Source organism: Cottoperca gobio, chromosome 22 (genome assembly GCF_900634415.1).
Source record: "Cottoperca gobio chromosome 22, fCotGob3.1, whole genome shotgun sequence".
Lineage (NCBI taxonomy): Eukaryota > Metazoa > Chordata > Actinopteri > Perciformes > Bovichtidae > Cottoperca > Cottoperca gobio.
Window position 1 is genome coordinate 7,439,287 of NC_041376.1, and position 18,247 is coordinate 7,457,533.

Genomic DNA, 18,247 nt, shown 5'->3' on the forward strand with positions numbered 1-18,247 from the left:
TGAGGTAAGAAGAGGTGAAACTCTCCAGTGTTTAGTAAGAAAAAAGCAAAGCTTAGAGAAATATATATATATTATTTAGTAGCAGATGTTGTACTTCTTTCATACCTTGTTATTTAGATTTCGACCCATCAGATTTATACCATGACCATCAAGTTGATTGACTGCCCGGACTCCTCGCAGGATCGGCAAACTTTCTTTTGCTGCCATTACACAGATTACACCCAGTGTTCCCTCGTCTCTGCCACCCCTAACCCAAGCCAATAAAAAAAGTATCAAAATGTTTCAAAACTTTTACAAGGGCCGTAAAGCCCTCAGTTAGTGCCACAGTAAACACACAGATGGGTAATGTAAACTACAGGCGGACGCCACACGTGATGATTGCAGTGTTATTTTGACCAGTTCGAGTTTGGTCAAATGTTGCGTGTTCTTGCTCTGCTGTTAGTTAGTAGTTGGCTTTTTAAAATGTAATAATTGATGACTGTAAATTTAGATGGCATGGAACGCTGTAGGAGAGGTGAAACGCTGCGCCCTGATTTATTCAGTGCATGTGGCCAGGTATTAAACATTGCACCTTTTAAACTGTTATTGAACACCAAACTCCTACAGATTAGATTTGAAAACTTAAACGGCCCTGTGCACCCACATGGGTGTTTTCACTTATTCTCGCTGATTAGATCTGTGCTGAGGAAGTCGGTCACCATAAGTCTTGTACTAATAAAATATGTAAAGGTGTAAGTTGTTTGAGGCATAACCGGTGCAAAAAACACACAAACAGTAGAGTCAGGGGAAAGTCGAGCACAATTTGTACACAGTCCAGAGAATAGTGCTAATCAGGCAAAAGTGAAAACACCTGTGGAGGTGTATCAAGGGTATAATATCAGACTAAATTACCTTTGTTTTCAGTCAGGTGCCACTAAATATACACTATGGCTTTACTACGTTCAAGCAACAGTGTAATAGACTGTTACACTTGGGACATGTGTTCAAACCCCTTATAACAAATCACCACAATATTCCAATAATATTACTTTTGGGAGGACTAGATCATGTATTAGACTCAATGGTGGTGTTAGAGGGATTTTATTGAACTACAAGTTGCTTAGGCTTTAATATCTCTTCGGTAGTGTCCCTATAGGACCTTAAATATATCTCAAGATTACATTTTACTTTTCTGGTTTAAAACTCATAAAAGGTGTAACATAGTACGCAACCACACATACAACGGTCCCGATTCACTTTTGCACACGTTATCACATACCTTGTACACTTTGTGTGACATTTGCAACCTGACTAACTGTTAAACCTAACAAGCCCCTGGCCGCTCTCCCTGCAGCCTGATGGCCAAGTCTAACGGCTGTTTCATGGTAATTGGGGAGCAACTGTATCTGCAGCAAAGTCTCTGCGATCCTTTTCCTGCTGAGATTCTTCTGCTGTCCCCCTCTGGGGCCTCTGCTTTGTAGGTACTGGTTTCTGCTCTAATGATATCATAATTGCTGTTTTCCCTCGCAGTGGACAATGGTCGCCAAGCCTGAAGGTGGCCCAGCAAATGAGATGGAGATCAAACCATGGACACCATGATGATGAAGGCACAGTAGATGCAGAAAAATAACACATATTCATCAAAGCATTATGTATTGCGTTCCCTTTTTGATGCTGTTTCTCATATTTTTCGAACTTTTTTTTTTTTTATCCCTACCTGTCGAACCACCTTGTTATCCACAATACATCATTAGTGGCAAAAAAATGCGAATGAATCTTCACTGTGTAAGTCAGCTGTAAGAAACCGAGATATTAACTTGACCCTTGTGGTCACAGTGGTAGACCGACAGACATAAAGATACACACACACACACATGTTTACATATGAACACACAGAATTCAAGAGATTGGCAAAAACGAACAATATATTTTATATTTCACGCATGATTCCTGCAAATTTTGTTTCTGTAAATTCAAAAAGGCCAGCTCGTTTCCTCACCGCACGCTCACAGGAGTGAGATAGTGCAGTGCTGTTTGAACAATAATTTCTCAGTCCAGCTGAATTCATGCTGACGCTCCAGTTTGCTCGGTTTGCTTTCTGAAAAGTCCCCTCTTCCTCTTTTTAATCCTCTGAGGGGAAGCAGAGAGAGGGAAAGAGAGAGAGAGAGACCAGCATTGAATGCTGACAGGGACATAACTTGCCTTCCCTGCATACCTTGTTTACAGTCTCCCTCCCTGCTGCTATACCCTCCTCTCTCAATGGAGCCATAAAAAACAAATAGGGGCTTTTAGAGAAATTGCCTGTGCACTGAAGATTAATAACAGTTGCACCAGTTCACCCAAGAAATTCTCCAGAGGCAAAAACGATATTGGAAGATTAAAAGTGCCACATCCCTAAATTGGAATGATTCAGAGCTCAGGCTGCTCTCTAACCAGCTTATTGAGAGTCAAGGCCTCGGTCTACCTGCCAGACAAAGAGCATCATTAAGTATTTACTTCTGGATGAGGATCTGCTGCACGAGTATAATGATGAGTTGTGGGCGTGGGATTGATCCTATGTGTCTAAGATGGAAGTGTGGTGGCCCTGGAGTTGCCGCAGGAGTACACAAAAAGACAGGTCATCCTGTGTGAGTTTAGGTTATCTTTTCACAGTTTGTAGACCATTTGTTAAAATAGCCTGATGGCTCTTAATAAGGAAAACACCGATTTTACCTATTACCATCAATGCACTAAAGAATAAAGTGCAGTACAAATCTTTTAGCCTGCTGTCAGACTATTATACCTGCACACCTTTGCAAAAACAAATAAATCCATGCTCTCCCCTTACCTCATGATAATTAAGAAGATTAGGTGGCTGAGTTAAGACATAATATATCACCAGAATCTTTTAGACACCCTCTAGAATAAAAAACTAAACAAAAAGAAACTTAAAAATCACAAATGAGATAATCAATCATGTAATAAAATAAATGTTCTGTTTTGCTCATATATTAGACTAACATCTTTTTTATGATATTCGACTACTTCTTACAATTAGAGCAAAGGAAATACAATCTACCAGTATGTAAAACTTATATTGAACTCACAGGCCTCCTCTAACGATTAACCACGACACCTTTATCAGCAGTGCCCTCCCTGGAATTTCTATGGTGACAAGGAAACACACATCTCCGCAGCAACCACACCAAAGCGTCTCTGAAGTTGCCTAGCAACCACTACTAAATAAAACAACGGACATCACGTTTTGAGAGCCGCACGCAAGTATTAATTAATAAGCAACATTCGCCTCATCATTTTACAAGACAAGACCTGTCGATATGTTGAGAAATAACATGGAGTTTAAAACACAAGGCTTCACCGTGAAGGCCACTATGAAGAACTCCGTGGTGAGTGAAGTTATTTGACGTTGTTAACGTTAGCTAGCTAAAGTTCGGTTAACGTTAGCTTTAGCAGCGTATGTAACGGTTGGACTGTGTAATTCTGAAACAGTCGACTGACAGCTGGCTACTTAGCCTATTTACCATATGGCACGTGGTTTGATGAATATAATGTGATATTTGGGATAAATAAAAGTGTATATTATGCGCGAGGTAACTAACGTTAATTAATGTGACGTTCAGGTTATCACTGTGAGCAGCGTCATTTCTAACTTTACACAGAGTTTTGGATTGAAACACTAACTAGCAGTGCTTTTGAATGTTTTCAACTTCTCAGACAAGAGTCGCATATTAGTGTCAGAGGGACAGAGTTGTGCGTTGTGTCTAGTAGGTTACATATACATTGACAGTCTGGACTTCCACATGCTGCCGTCAGTGTGGCTCCCACTAACTAGATTAAGTTACAATTGATGGAAAAGGATGGAGGAAGGGGCAGCCTCTTACTTGCAGTGTTAAATGATCCTCGTACTATTTCTACTCCTCTATCATTTCTCGATTGTTATTCAGCACAATTTATCATCTTTCTGCTCTTTGTGCAGAGCAAACTCTCAACAGACTAAATAGCCCAGAGAGATTGGCAGTGGTAAAAGGACAATCCAGAATGCCTGAACATATTCTCTCCAACCATCATGTGTGTATGTGTGCGAGTGTGTGTTTTGGTAAGACAAGCTTGGCTGGGTTTCACACAAGTATGGGGAGATGGGGAGCACACTAACATTTGTTCAATAACTTTTATGGGCTAAAATGACACTTTTAGGACCCGTTGCTAAACTGTAACACAATAATTAGAAACTCAGAAGCCATATGCTAAGAAAAATGTCTTTTTGTATACTTGTGAGTGGGGTAGTTGGACGCAGCACATGATTTGAGTATGATTTTACAAGCTTAGAGTTGTCTATTTGTTTGCCTAGCCACCAAAGTTTTTATGTGTTTGTTATAAACTAGTGTGCACTTATTATGTGTACTGATGCCTTTTATCTTACTCTGGGACGAACACACATATTCTTCCTGGACCATTATTTCCTGGCAGAGCCGTCACCATCATGGACCTCTAGTGTAGTTAAACTCTGTTAAAGGAGCTGACTAATTTCAAAAGACAGTCATGTCGGGTCTTCTTCTCCTCTCATTTACTGCAAATGAAGATGGATCAAGAAAGTGTAATAGGTTTGTATAGCAGAGGACATCAGTCTTTATTGATTAAATGTATTGTTTACTCAGTAAAGCTAGCTTTTTTGCAGCCCAAAAAAAATTATTATTAGAAATCTGGACTAGTTATATCTTTGGTAGGTCCTCTGTACCTGTATTGTTAAATGTATTAGTAAGATGAAATGTGTTGTCACAGTTGTTCATGGTTTAGTGTACAGAATTGTGGAACGGACTAAATGTGCATGACTAGTGGCTTTAAATATGATCTCGTAAAAATAGGATGATGGATGAAACTGGCTTTTCCATCAGCTGATGTTTTTTGCCACTGAAGGCCAAGATGTACATGTAGCCTCCCGCTGTGTTCTAGCAGATGTGGTAGGCCATAGGAGCAGCTATGACCGCTAAACAAGCCTCCCAGCAGCACATTTGCACAGGCATCCTTTCTTTGCTTTCACAAACCACATCTTATCAGTGCTTGTGCTACGTATCAAAAGTAAAATGTGCCATCGCACCTTTTTAATCTTGTGTTAAAAGTCCCACATTGGAAAAAGTAAGATTTCCATCCATAAGTGCTATATAAATACTGTGAAAGTATTGAAAAGCTCAATCCTTGGAGAAATATACACATCCCGTATTCAGACACTGTGCCTTTTAAATAAGCGGTCAGGATCTCTGTATGGTTGTGATCACAGCTATACAATATATTCACTTTATACCTGCCCACTTTTAATAGTTCTCTCTTCTGCCTTTTGTCACGCCACTTCCGCTAAATTCTCAAGTCAAGTTTAAAGTCACGGTCAGAGGTTGTCATATAGGTTGTCAGCTAAACTAGCTAACATTAGCTATATATTCAATTGCTTGTTAGATACCGCTAGTGAATCCGTTTCACCTTTCGACATTCTCACTTTACGATTAACGTTGTTGTAGTTGCTCTCTCCTCTTTATCTACTTGTGACACCCCACTAAATGAACTTAACATCGTAGCATTCAGTGATAGATAGATAGATAGATACTTTATTGATCCCGAGGGAAATTTAGATTGTCTGCGGCAAACTACCGTAGGTCCCTCTCAACCGGATGTGGGCTGACTATTGTCACCCTTGTTTCCATGGAAAATAAAAGTGAATAGACCATGTCAGAGTTTTAAATGTAAACATTCTAAATGTGTCCCAGTTATTTCCAGTTGCAGTGTATGTGAATGACATCAGCTGACAGGAAGTAAACATGGACCGAAGCTGTTGCCTAGCAATACAACTCAGTTGAAACACAAGTAAAAGAAGCTTTTCAGACAGAGGATGAATACAGGTATATTTAGTTTTTTGGACAATAAAGCATGTAAACATGTTCTACTAGAACCTGTTAGTATAGTCCTTCGCAACTGCTGATATTGTTCTGTACAAGTTCACTCATTTTCTCATCAGAAACTCCCGTGCTTCAGTTTGTGTGAGGAAGAGGGTTAGGGTGTGCTTTGCTCTGTTTTAGAGCAAAGCAGGAACACAGTCTGAGATTCCTTACATATTACTTCTTCTTGCTTTTAATTCTCACTTGGCACTTTTACAAAGAGGCAGTTGCGGCTGGTGTGGCAAACTTGGCAACTTGTCATTGTCTTTGTTTTTTGTCAGGAATATGGTAAAACCCTCTCTCTCTCTCTCTCTCTCTCTCTCTCTCTCTCTCTCTCTCTCTCTCTCTCTGTCTCTCTGTCTCTCTGTCTCTGTCTCCCTCTCTCTCTCTCTCTCTCTCTCTCTCTCTCTCTCTCTCTGTCTCTCTGTCTCTCTGTCTCTGTCTCCCTCTCTCTCTCTCTCTCTCTCTCTCTATATATATATATATATATTCAGGAATTTCCAAGAATACCTGATATCCACATTTCTGTTTTGTTTTGATGTTGTTTATGTTGGCAGTTTTGATTTGGTTCATGGTGAAATGACAGCACTGCATCAAAAGTTGAGGCATCTGTGGTCAGCAATAATTTAATGAATGGATTTGAGGAAAGTGGCAGTTAAATATCTTCTGTCAGCAATCCCCCAGCTTTCACTTCCATATCTTTTTTACTTCTAAAATATTAACTGTCCAGTCTTAGGTACTTTGATGCAAACAATTTAAACTAGGCCTTCCTAATCCACTATATTTTTTGCAGACATCTATTGCCTTGTTACGTTCACACTGCACTTGTGAGAAATACAAGTGGAAACCTGCACAGTTTCTGATGAATAGTAAATTCCTGAAGTTGAAACTCCTCTCTTTTTTTCTATGGGCAGGGACTGCAGTAAATGCAGTCAGAGCTATCATTGACTTCTTCCTCCTTTTGTAAAGGTCATAAACAAATCACCTGTCAAGATGCTAAACAAGGAAGGCTCCTGCAAAGTCCTTTAATATTTACCATCTCCCCAGAGGATTTGCTTTGTCTGGAACATGAATGATACTCCCACACTGCCATACCACTGGCTAAATCCTCAACAAAAACCATTACATTTTTCAGAGGCCTGCTTGTGTCTGTTACCTTCTGTTTTTTTTCTTCCCCTGTGGTCACTGACATATCGCTCCAGAGGGGGCTTTACGGAGAGCTGTGATTTGTAGGTAACGACAAGGCCATTTCAAACCTTGAAAGGGTATGGGGACTTGAAGCATAGGCTTATTATGCTTTAAAGTATTTGTGGTCATAGAAATTCAATCAATAGCACAGGCCCCTGAAACTCTTCCCCCCTTTTTTTTCTTCTTCTTCTAGTGATTCATCCCCAAGCATTTAGAAAAAAAGATGCACATTACATTCTGGTGGGAGGTCGTCACCTTGTGTTTCAGACAGAGAGGGGAACAAAGCTGTTATTTTCCATGTCAGAGGCTTATTCCAGCTTGGTGACAAAAAGAGAGCGCAAACACCTGCATGGTGTTGTGACACAAATGGACATGAACGTTGCAGATGACACAGAAATAAAATGACAATGATTTTATTAAAATATGCAGTATGAGTGAGTGATATGGATACAATTATTTTTTATTATGGTATAATCATATGAAATACCCATTCTGGACAACCTTCAAGAACTTCAACAACTATTAAAAAAAATTCTAAAAATCCAATATTTCCTTAAAGCAGTCCTGATCTTTGATTTGCAACATTGTCCTTAATGGATTCTGACTTTTTCATAGCACTTTCAATTCAGTCTAACATATACCCAGTAAGCCATGCATAGCAGACCAGTTCACTTAATGGCTTTCTCATCAATCAAAGACATATGGCGCCTGATCTTGAAGTTTGTATTTCTGTAAGTCAACTTACAACAACTTGTATAGCTGTATTGATCGCATCCACACTTGTCACATTTGGGCCATTTTTGATTAATGTTGCTAGGTGGCTTGCTATGTAGTTTGTAGTTATTCTAGCTAGAAAGCTCTGACTTGTTGAGTGTTTCTCCAACAGGGGAAAAGCACAGCACCAGACCTATTTGAATTGCTGAACAAATCAGAGATGTGGAAGTTGATTCAGAGGTGTTGAGCCAGGTTAATTTATTCCATCTCTATGTTTAAACACCTATGTAAAAGCATTTGGTCAATAACTATTGAGCTCATTTAGGATCAGTCATTTAGATAGTGTACAATTGATTTATAGAATCCTGAAGATGTGGAATATGTGACCTTAGATCATCATCATGCCCTGTAATTGATTTATGCAGTCTGGAATTTGTTGGATGTTTGCCATAACACATCCTATAATGTTTCCTCTTATTGTGTACTGCTTTTACGCTTTAACAAACTTTTAAGATATGTTTAATGTCTTAAGTGTAAAGACGCAGTTTGTCACAGAAAATGCTCCTTGATGAAAAGACATGGAAGAAAGGGCGTAAGCTGAAAATGTCTCTACACACTCCTGTGTCCTGCACTACATGTACCACACAACACACGCGCAATAATCCACATATGATCCTCTTTGAGACGCTGTATTGCACCGTTCATCTGAGAGGTCAAATCCATACAAACCACATCTGATCCCAACCTCAACTTCCGTGTGACGAGGGTCCGTGCTTGGCCTCTGGGATAAAAATTGAGCCGGCGAACACCGTCCCCAAGTCTGCTACAACCTTCCTCACAACCCGCCGACCCCTTTCCCCCAGCCCCACCGTCATCCACCGGCTCACCCCACTAACCCCAGGGGACAGATGGAGACTCCATGCTAGCAAACGTGACCTCCATATCTTATTCCTTTCCTCCCCCACAGCATCATCATTATATACCTGAGCAGATGTCTTAGCCTCCTATTCTCTCTCTCTCTCTCTCTCTCTCTCTCTCTCTCTCTCTCTCTCTCTCTCTCTCTCTCTCTCTCCTAGACAATTACTGTGCACAATAATCAAACCTAAACTAAATCAGCAATATAATAACAGTCAATAAAAATAAGAACCAAATAATATCAAGGAACAGTACATAGAGGCACTTTAATTTTTTTAGATGTTTTGTTAAGATTGTGTCTGAGATGCGTTGATTCACAATCTCAGCTATTTGCCATTGACACTCTAACCACTGAATGTCATCTTAATGAAATTAAGCCATCTGACCGAATTAAACCGGTGACAGTTCAGAATTGATTCTTGATTAGGGTTTAAATGAGTCTAGAATTTCAGTGCAACCTGATTAAATGTAATCTCACTTTAAATTGCAATATAAACCTAGTTAAAATGCCCTTTTAAATGTAATTTGGTTTACAATTAGTCCAGATTTAAAAGATTGTCTAATGGTCTGATCTGTATCAGTTAAATCTTGATTTAAAATCATTAAATCATTTCTTTTATCCACCCAAAAACCACGGGGTGGAGAAATCATAACAAACACAACATGAAAACAACAAGGATAAAAAGGCTTTGAGTTTGAGATAGAAAGAAGCTCGTTGTCAAACACAGTATATGGATAGCCGGCAGTTGTTGACCAAGATTGAACACTTGAAAGCTTTTATGGAGATGAATCTGTCTATTTATTATTTTCACTCGCAGTCAAAATCATTCTTCCCCATCGCTCCTAACACATTTACCTGACACAAGAACTCATAATGTGCCCAGCGTGATACATAAATTGGCCATAAGGGGGATAGGGTGTTCTGCGTTGTGTGTGTGGAGCGTGCCTAAGTAAAGGCAAATTGAGCAAGTTTCCACTGTTGCTGTAGATTCCTTCACCTTTCCGCTTACCTGTCTCACTTGAACTGCTCCATGAAAGTGTTTTCTAAGTCACGGGTGCCCGTAGACACACACATCCTCGTACACACTAAAACTACTTTTCTGCATCCTTCCCTTTGCTCTTGGACGCTCGTCTTATCAGAAGCCTGTAGTTCACCCCAGTAAAAAGCTGAGTTTTTGGAGGAAGAATTGAGTCATGGTAAAAAAAAAAGGTTAAATTGGCAATGGGCTCTGGAGGCCGACTGGTGTTTCCATTACTATCGATCAACCACGGCACCTAAAGGGCTTGAGTACATGGAGCATTGGCTGACTTTTAAATCTCACAGTTTCCTCCATAACTTTTGACTTTGTTGACTTTGGCTGCTTTGCTCCTTACTTTAAAAGCAGTGATAAAAAGACTGACCCAAATAGAAGCACATTTTCAGCATTGTTTTAAACATGACTTTTTATCCATGAAATGTTGTTAGTTAAAAGTGACTATTAAAGTGACAAAGCCTGTCTGTGAAATGCCATTTCTTTTGAGACTTTACTTTGATCCACCAGAAACAAAGATTAGTTTTTTAGTGCATATTGAAAATCTACATTGTTACTAAGGATACATTTCGTAGAACTTACACGAATTAGTGTCTGTACTTGATGCGCCTCTCACCAGGTATCAGATAGATAAGGTTATAATTGATGGCATGCTGTCTGAAGTGCATGGCTGCTGAAATGTCTGTGACCTTTTCCGTGATTGAGAAAAATACCATCTGGAAACTTCCGTCAGATATGGAGAAGTACTTCCACAGCATTCTATCATGGCCTTGAAGGAATTGCTTGGCTGATTATGACTATTATGTTTGCTTTCCTCAGAGCTTGGTTGACAATTACACTGGCCTCTGTGTTTGTTATGTTCTCCTTCAAGCCCTTGTAGCTTGCATTCTAATTAGATGGCTTTTAATGGAGAATGTTTATTGCTCCTTGCAGGGCTTCTATTTTCCGCTCTAGAGTTAATTAGCCCTATGTCATGTGATAACCAGTGCAGAGGACATCCACACCTATGCCCCTTCTATGAGCAGTGTCCTTCTCGTTTCAAAAGCAAGGATACAAGCGTCTTTTCACTTAGTGCACAAATTAATATGTGTCACGTACTTTGGAGTAGCTATATTAAACCTAACGTCATACACATGGGTTTTTTTGTCCATTAGACACCAAGTTTCCTGTAAATAATTAGGAAAAATCATAATCTGTGCTGTGTTATCCAGCTTTAAACAGAAAAGCAGAAACAAGAATATGACCGACTCATTGCCTCGTCCTCACAGCTGAGGCTGTTTTGCTGAGTGTATAGCTGTCGGCAGCCCCGGGAAACCCCGTAGCTTCAGTTAGCAGTTAGCTCAAGTTCAGCCACAGCACCACCGTCTGACGGAGGCGGCAGCCGAGTGCCGGCTCGGCCGACCTCTCTCCTCCCCCGGCGGACTGCTCTCCTGGCTGTGCCGCCACCGGGAAGATAAAACGAATATACGGGTCTTATTCTAGTTTCTGTCACTTTGGATTTAGTCCAATAAACAAACTAACGTAACGTTACACGGATAGCAGTGTTTTTTGACCGGGATGTATGTTTTCTCTAATTTCACTGACTGTCATGCAAGACTAGAAATATAGAATACAGATTATTATTTTGGGAGCTGTCATATAATGATAAACACTTAAGATTTAGTATTCTTGAGGTGTATTGCAAGGCTTTACATTCAAATGCGTTTGTGAATGTACCTCGAGTAGCCTTGATGTAGCGAGGTATGATAATTAAAAAATAACCTTTCACTGAAACTTGCAGTAAGCTACTGTATGTTAGATACTTACAAAAACATTTGGGCTGGGAAATGCTGAAACATATCAGCAGTAAAACTGTTAATTTAAGCCTCATTTATGTGTTTTATACATGTTTTTGGTAACTAATTGGACACACAATTACTATAATAACAAGTTACAGATAGAATGTCCTTGACATCATTATTACAAACACTTGTTTTGTGTTCATGTTTTCAAAACCTTTTCCTCTTGTCATAATAAACAATGTATAACTCAGTATTAAAATGCTGATAGCCATACTTATTTTTTAGCTGACAAATGCTGATAATTGGCTTTCAAGCTATTCTAACCCCTTTTGTAAGTTTAAAATTTTTTTATTTACTTAATTCAGTTTTCATCAAGTGTTTACATTATGTTGTGCACCACGCTATTGTGTTGTGTGTCTGTGTCTTTATGTATATACCGTTTACAAGTAACCAATAGCGCCCATAATGTCTACACTCCGGAAGACTAAACTTTAAATCTAAATGAGGCTATGCTTAAGTGTATTAAACTGACAGGGCATTAGCCTTTTATTCACCCATCCTCCATCATTATCATCCATCGGACTGACTTGTCCTTGCTAGAGGAGAATAGGCCTTGCTTAGTGTAGGCACGTGTTATACACTATACTACAGGGTCATATGTGGCAGCTCACATACTGCCTACATCAACATAATAAGAACCAGTGTCAGAAAAATCAATGTATCTGACAAACACTGTTGTTCCAATCCAATAATGCCAAATGGTGGCCTTTGTTTCGCTACCCCCTGCTTTGAAAATCTTTTAAAATCACCATCAATGCAATAACATTGGTCTGACCTTTTAAATTTTGCTGACTAGCACAAACACCAAAATGGGCTGTATGTCTGTAATCCCTCAAGGTCAATGACAAAATCCACCGCGCATTAGTGACACAGCAAATGCAACCTTGTAATAAATGTTAGAAAATTAGCATTTTGCAATACAAAGTAATAGGGTGCTTATTAGGGGAATGTTCTCTCTGAAGAGTAGGGGGGTGTAAGTGCAGAAGGGAGCACAAGTGCACCAGTTCCACCATCTTGCACACTGAATGCAGTTTGAAACGCACAGCAGCCAACTTCATAGATGCTGCTCCAGGGCATCTGTGTTCTTTGCCCAGTGCCAAGAAAGTAAACCTGCAAACCCTCTGAGATTTGAAGTAGTGTGTACGTTCCCTTCAGAATGCCATTGAGGATTACTCTGCTATTTAGCTCATGCCTCGCATCCAGCTGAGTCAAAGTGCTCCCAGTCGAAGGTACGCTGGAGGCAACGGCTCTGCCGCAGCAAGCTAAAGAAGGCAGGGAAAGGGGAGGGCTGGAGGGCAAAAGTACTCTGATACTGTCAGAAATGATCCACATCACTGCCTGGCACCTCTGTGCTCCAGCCACCTCTGCTCATTACCCTCACCATCCGGAAACACCAAGCAAATTCTACTAACAAGTGTTTGACCAACACGGCGTGCTGTGGCAGAGGAAGACGGGCAACCTGTTCATGACTCATTCTCTCTCTCTTCTTTTTCGCTGTCATTCATCACCCTCCCTCCCTCTCCCTTAAGACAGAGGAGAACAAAGGGAGAGACAGAAGAAAAGCAATATAACCTCTTGGCCCTTATCTGCAGAGAACACCATAGCATGTCTGGCCTCAGACACAGCTTTGCCTGTCCTTTGAAGGCCCTCATCTCCCTTTGATTTCAGCCAAATGGTTCAACACAGTGACAGATGCTCAACTTTTCATCTGTCACTCTGACATCCATCTCCTTAGTGTTGTTGAATCTAACTGACTTTGTTTGGACTTTCTGTCTGGCTGTCTGAATAAGGTTGTGACATGGATGCTGATGTGAGTACTAATGTAAGAGATTGTGATTTAGACCTTTAGATGAAACGGATAAAAGAAAACTTCCCGCCGATTTTTAAGGTCGTCCGTACTGTCTCGGCTGTATTTTTACATTAACATTTTAGACCCTTAATTGATGCTCTGATACTCAGTGATTTAATGAGGAGTCTAAGGGTCATCATCACATTACCTTGAAAACATTCCTCTGAGATGGGCCACAAAAAGACATAAAAATTCAAGCCAAGGAGAGTCGTAGAAGGCAGCCTTTTTATGAGAGGAAATTAGAGTGAGTGGAGGGGAAAGATATTGGAGAATGTATATGATTCAGGAGGTAGAGGATGACGTAGCATACCGCTTAAATAGATGAGTGTTCATTTTATGATTGAAGATGAAAGGGATTTTGCTTCTCAGACTGAACTTGGGAGGTCATATTTAACTTTTTCCTTCAACAACATACAGTGATACACTCTTTTTTGAATCTTTGCTTTGGTTACGACTGTTTTTGAGATCTTTTGCAGCAACTGTATGTTGTATGTGGTGTTTGACGTGAGACTAAAGCCTGGCGGTTTTAGTTTTTGTTTAGGTGGTACAGAAAGAGTCGTACTAATAGCCCAGACACGTGTTTCACTGTCAGAGCATCAGCAACCTGCAATGCAGAGGTGTAGAAGCAGTGGGGGGTTTGGGGGGAGGGGGGGGGGGGGATTGGATAGATGGATGGATAGAAAACTGAAGTAGATCTGTATGAGTTTCATACAAATTCTGCTCTCTGAATATAAGCCAGGGGCGGACTGGCACAAAGTGCCTCGGGCATGTCTTTGCTTTAGCTACATTTTATTTGTTTGTTTGTGTGACTGTGTGCTCGTGTGTGTCTTTGTGTGCGTGCCTCCCTGTAGCTCAGCCAAAAGTGTCGCCTTTCTGTCTGAGAGAGCTGCTCCAGCAAGCACAGTGTGAGATCTGAGGCATCTAAGAAGTTACCTGTTTTCTAGACATCCGTGTGTTTTTTTTTTCTTTGTCTCTCGGGCTAATCCAAAGGGTGGTCGATCATTCAGAGTATTATTCTTGCAGGAAGTCTCAATAACAGACCTCTGCTCCATATATATCACTCAACGCTGCTGTAACAACCTCTGCTGGGAGCCCCTTTCTCCTCTTAGTCTGTGGAGTAAACACATTTTGGATTAAGAAGCATTTTATGTGATATTCAAGTAGGCGATTGGATGCGTGCAGCCAAGTTTGGCAGAGGTATCTACTAGCAGGGATGTAGCCTTCAGTTTGCTTTTCCCCCCGTTTAATTTATGTAAAGGTCAAGTTTCCGACTATGCCGGCCTTTGGTCTCTGCATTGTGTTGCTGTAAGCAAACCCACAGCATCATTTTTAGCAGATGGCCTTACAGGCAGCAAGATTGATTTCCAGGAATAGAAAGTCACACTGGCAGTGCGATAAGACCGTAGGCCTGGGGTTCATTTTGCAATACATACTAATCACCTAGATAATGTTCTTCACTGTATCTCCCCCATGCCTCCCTCCACTCCTCAGGGATGTGTCAGCGCCGGGCTACCTGTGACACTTTTGAATGTGTGTGTGTGTGTGTGTGTGGCTGTGGGGTGGTGTGATGTGGCGACGCTGTAGACTGACCTGCTCTCTCCTCTCTCATCTGTGCGGCAGTCTGTCTGTGGCTCCGTGGCAAAATCGATGTCCTCCACTGCTCTGGGTGTGTCCTTCTCCTATTCCTCTCCCTGCGGGACAATTGCTGCCAAATCAAACCTTCCACAGCTCCCACTGGTGCTTCCTCAGTAAAGTCACAGCTACAGTCACCTGTTTGACTGTGTCACTGTCTATCTACTCATCACCTCGCCTGGTTCCAGCTTACTTGTCCATGTCCGAAGCTATGTCGGTTTATATTTCCTTATCTGCTTATTTGCCGGTCTCCTTCTTACCTGCACATTAAACTTAGGTTCCACAAAAAAGCTATTTTGAGCTGTGGCCAGCACCCCATAACCGCTCAAAAGAGTGTCGTCTCCGACTTCAGGAACATTAATATTCTACGAGGGGATTTTTCAGTCCGCCATTAATTAAATGCAGTTATGAGGTTGTTTATTGACAAGTAGCTACTTATTTGGTGAGTAAAATTGGGAAGACAGTTAAATTATTCTTTCCCGGCAGCAGGAGTGGCAACTGCAACAGGTCAGGGATGTGGTTTTCCTTTGGTGTCTCATTAATTTCATTGCCTAGCGCAGTGTTTTAATACCTTCAGGTGTCGTCACTGATTGGGGCTGTAAAGACAAAGCATTGGATAAGTGCGTGCCCCACCACTCTTGTAACAGCTGGGACTAGAAAGTGTGCTTCATTGTCTCATATGTATGCCTACAAAAATCAACATACACACAAATTGTCCAAATTGAACAGTGGTCAGACATGTTGCTGCATAGTATGTTACATTGCAATTCAAATTGAAAAAGGACATTGCTAATTCTTTCTAACAAGGCGTTGCATTAAATAGTAAAATGTCAAACTAAGACTAAAATAATTAGTCAATTGATGATACGTCAATCAATCCATCATAACAAAACTACACGATTTAACGCAACCTGCACATGTGTGGTGTACTGTGTGTGTTTACATGGTTTGCATCAGTGTAGAGGCACATTGAAAGTGCATCTTGGCTTTAGTTCAGATTTATGAGTCAAGCAATGTGCGTGTTTCTTTTACGTTTATCGTCATGGGTTTAGTGCATGTGGTTTCCTGTTCACTTAACAAGTAGTAAGAGTTGCAATATTCTGCCTTTGCCATGCAGGTTGATTCACTCTGAGCCATCATCTCAACTGTGGTTTGGTGATATGAATCAGCCAATAGGCCTCTGTAAGCACAAGGCTGCCCTGCTGCCTGGCTGATAAGTGGGCCACACAGAGAAGATGGAAAATACTCAGGGCATTCTCACTCCTTCTCTCTCCCTGGTTCTGTCTCGCTCACTCTCTTTTCCTCGCTCACGCGGAGCCTCTTTCGCTTACTCTCCTCCCCTCACAATCCTTCCTCAAACTCTTTCTTTCACACCCAGTTAACGTCTCCCTCTGTCTATGCTGTTCTTTTAAGCGATGGGGTTAAACTCGAAGAGACAGAAAACAGCGGGGCGCTCTTCAATGCTTGAAGCTTCTTTTTGAAGTTCTTCTTTAAAGTTATCCCTCTTGCGCGTAGTTCAATAGAAGGTGGCTGTCACCTGTTTCATCCCTGTGTCTTTGTAGTGACACGAGGTGTGCAGTGTCGTCTTTGCCTAGCGGTGTCGTCATTTTTCATTACAAACATCTCTGCCCTTGTACCTGCGTGCACAGTGCAGTTGATGCGAAAGCTTCTGACACAGTGACAATTGTAAAGCATACCTCTATGGTCCTGTGAGCTCTGAACAAAAGACTCTGTTACCTTTCATCAGTCTGTGGTATTCCCGTCCGGTGAGAGCGCTTTACTCATTTGTTCTCGTCCGACCTTGTCTCTCACAACAGGGCTAATTTCTGCACATAATGAAACTCACTCGTAGACTGATTGCACTTCTTGCTGTTTGGTCATGAGAAATTAATGGAGTGCTGTACAAATATTGCAGATTTATTCTCCTGAAACGAATCAGCCTCCCACCAGTCTGTGTGTTGCCCTGCAGAGGTAATAAGTAAGAAAAAATATCCTGTTGAATGATTGTTTGACCAAATAAGCAGAGATTCCTTAACCGCCTCAATACCTCCATTATGTTGTCTGTGTCTTGTTCATTTAAATGCAGTTTGAGAAGCACACAAATGCCCCGTAAATAAAGAGAGCTAATTTTGTTACCTGTGGCATTGATGTGCAAGCTGACCTTATCAGGAGAGCCTCGGTCTGTCTATTCCATCCTCTGTGACTCACCTGCCCTGCTCCCTCCCTCAGTAAAAGCGGCCTTCTGTACGGAGCTAGATTTCAATAACCTCTCAACCGAGAACAACAGTGAAATACAGAAAGAGAGGGAGAGCAAGCGAGCGGGGGCCTGCGCCGTTTGCTGCCTCTGTAAACAGGTGATGCAATGCACCTATGTGCAGCAGCACCCTTGTTCCCTCACAAACGCAATGCAACAAAAATAATTTTTGCCCTGACAGACAAGAGACAGAAGGGTAATATGGAGATGGATAGAAATGAAAAGGGAGATTAACGAGGGCCTTGTTTTGGGAAATGTGTAGTGGTGATGGCAATGCAGGGTTGACAATGAATTGACAGCTCTTCACCAGACATCCATCAGAGGTATTCAGAGGTTTTTTGGGGTGGTGGTATATGGCAGGGAGATGGAGAGATGAGAGAGAGAGGGAGAGAGCGCTGGAGCTGGAGGACCAGGCACAGTGATGGATCACCTACATGCTGCAGCAGCCCCGCCACGCTGAACTCACCCTCAGAATTGATGAGCCACACCTCTTGTATCCCCTTCTCCCTTTCCTTGTCATATCCACTATTCTTCCATCACCCTCCTGCATTCTCCATCTCCGTCTCTTCATTTCGTCCCTCTTTGTCTCCGTCTCTTTATTTCGTCCCTCTTTGTCTCCGTGTTTCTCGTCTCTCCGGCTTCTTCCTGTCTGTGTCTCTCTCTGGCCTATCTCGCCCTCCAACTTTATCCTTTCTTTATTTCTTTTCGTCCCGTTTTTCCCCTGTGCTTTTTGACTACCCCACAATCTCTTCGTGTCAAAATCAGGCAGGAGAGCCATGGAAGTGCCATACTAATAAGGTTAGAGGGAGCATCTTTGTTTCTCAGAGTGACACCTTTTATAAATGACAGGAGCATGAGGACCTGCCGGTGCTCAATCACCTCTGCAGGTGCTCGCCCATGGGGAGCTCAGCATGTGTGGT

General features: G+C 41.4%; 1 protein-coding gene across 3 annotated transcripts in view; it reads left to right on the plus strand.

Moving 5' to 3' along the window:
- Positions 1-18,247, plus strand: part of pacrg (PARK2 co-regulated) — a 145,969-nt gene that overhangs the window by 15,809 nt on the left and 111,913 nt on the right. Inside the window, exon 1 of one of the 3 annotated variants that reach the window (XM_029460894.1) lies at positions 3,243-3,365. The exons of 1 other annotated variant lie outside the window; for it this stretch is intronic. In XM_029460894.1, the coding sequence (XP_029316754.1) occupies positions 3,297-3,365 (69 nt within the window). In that variant the 5' untranslated portion in view covers positions 3,243-3,296. Of the gene's footprint in view, positions 1-3,242; positions 3,366-18,247 lie in introns of those variants that run through there. One more of the 3 variants, XM_029460895.1, reaches the window with a different exon arrangement.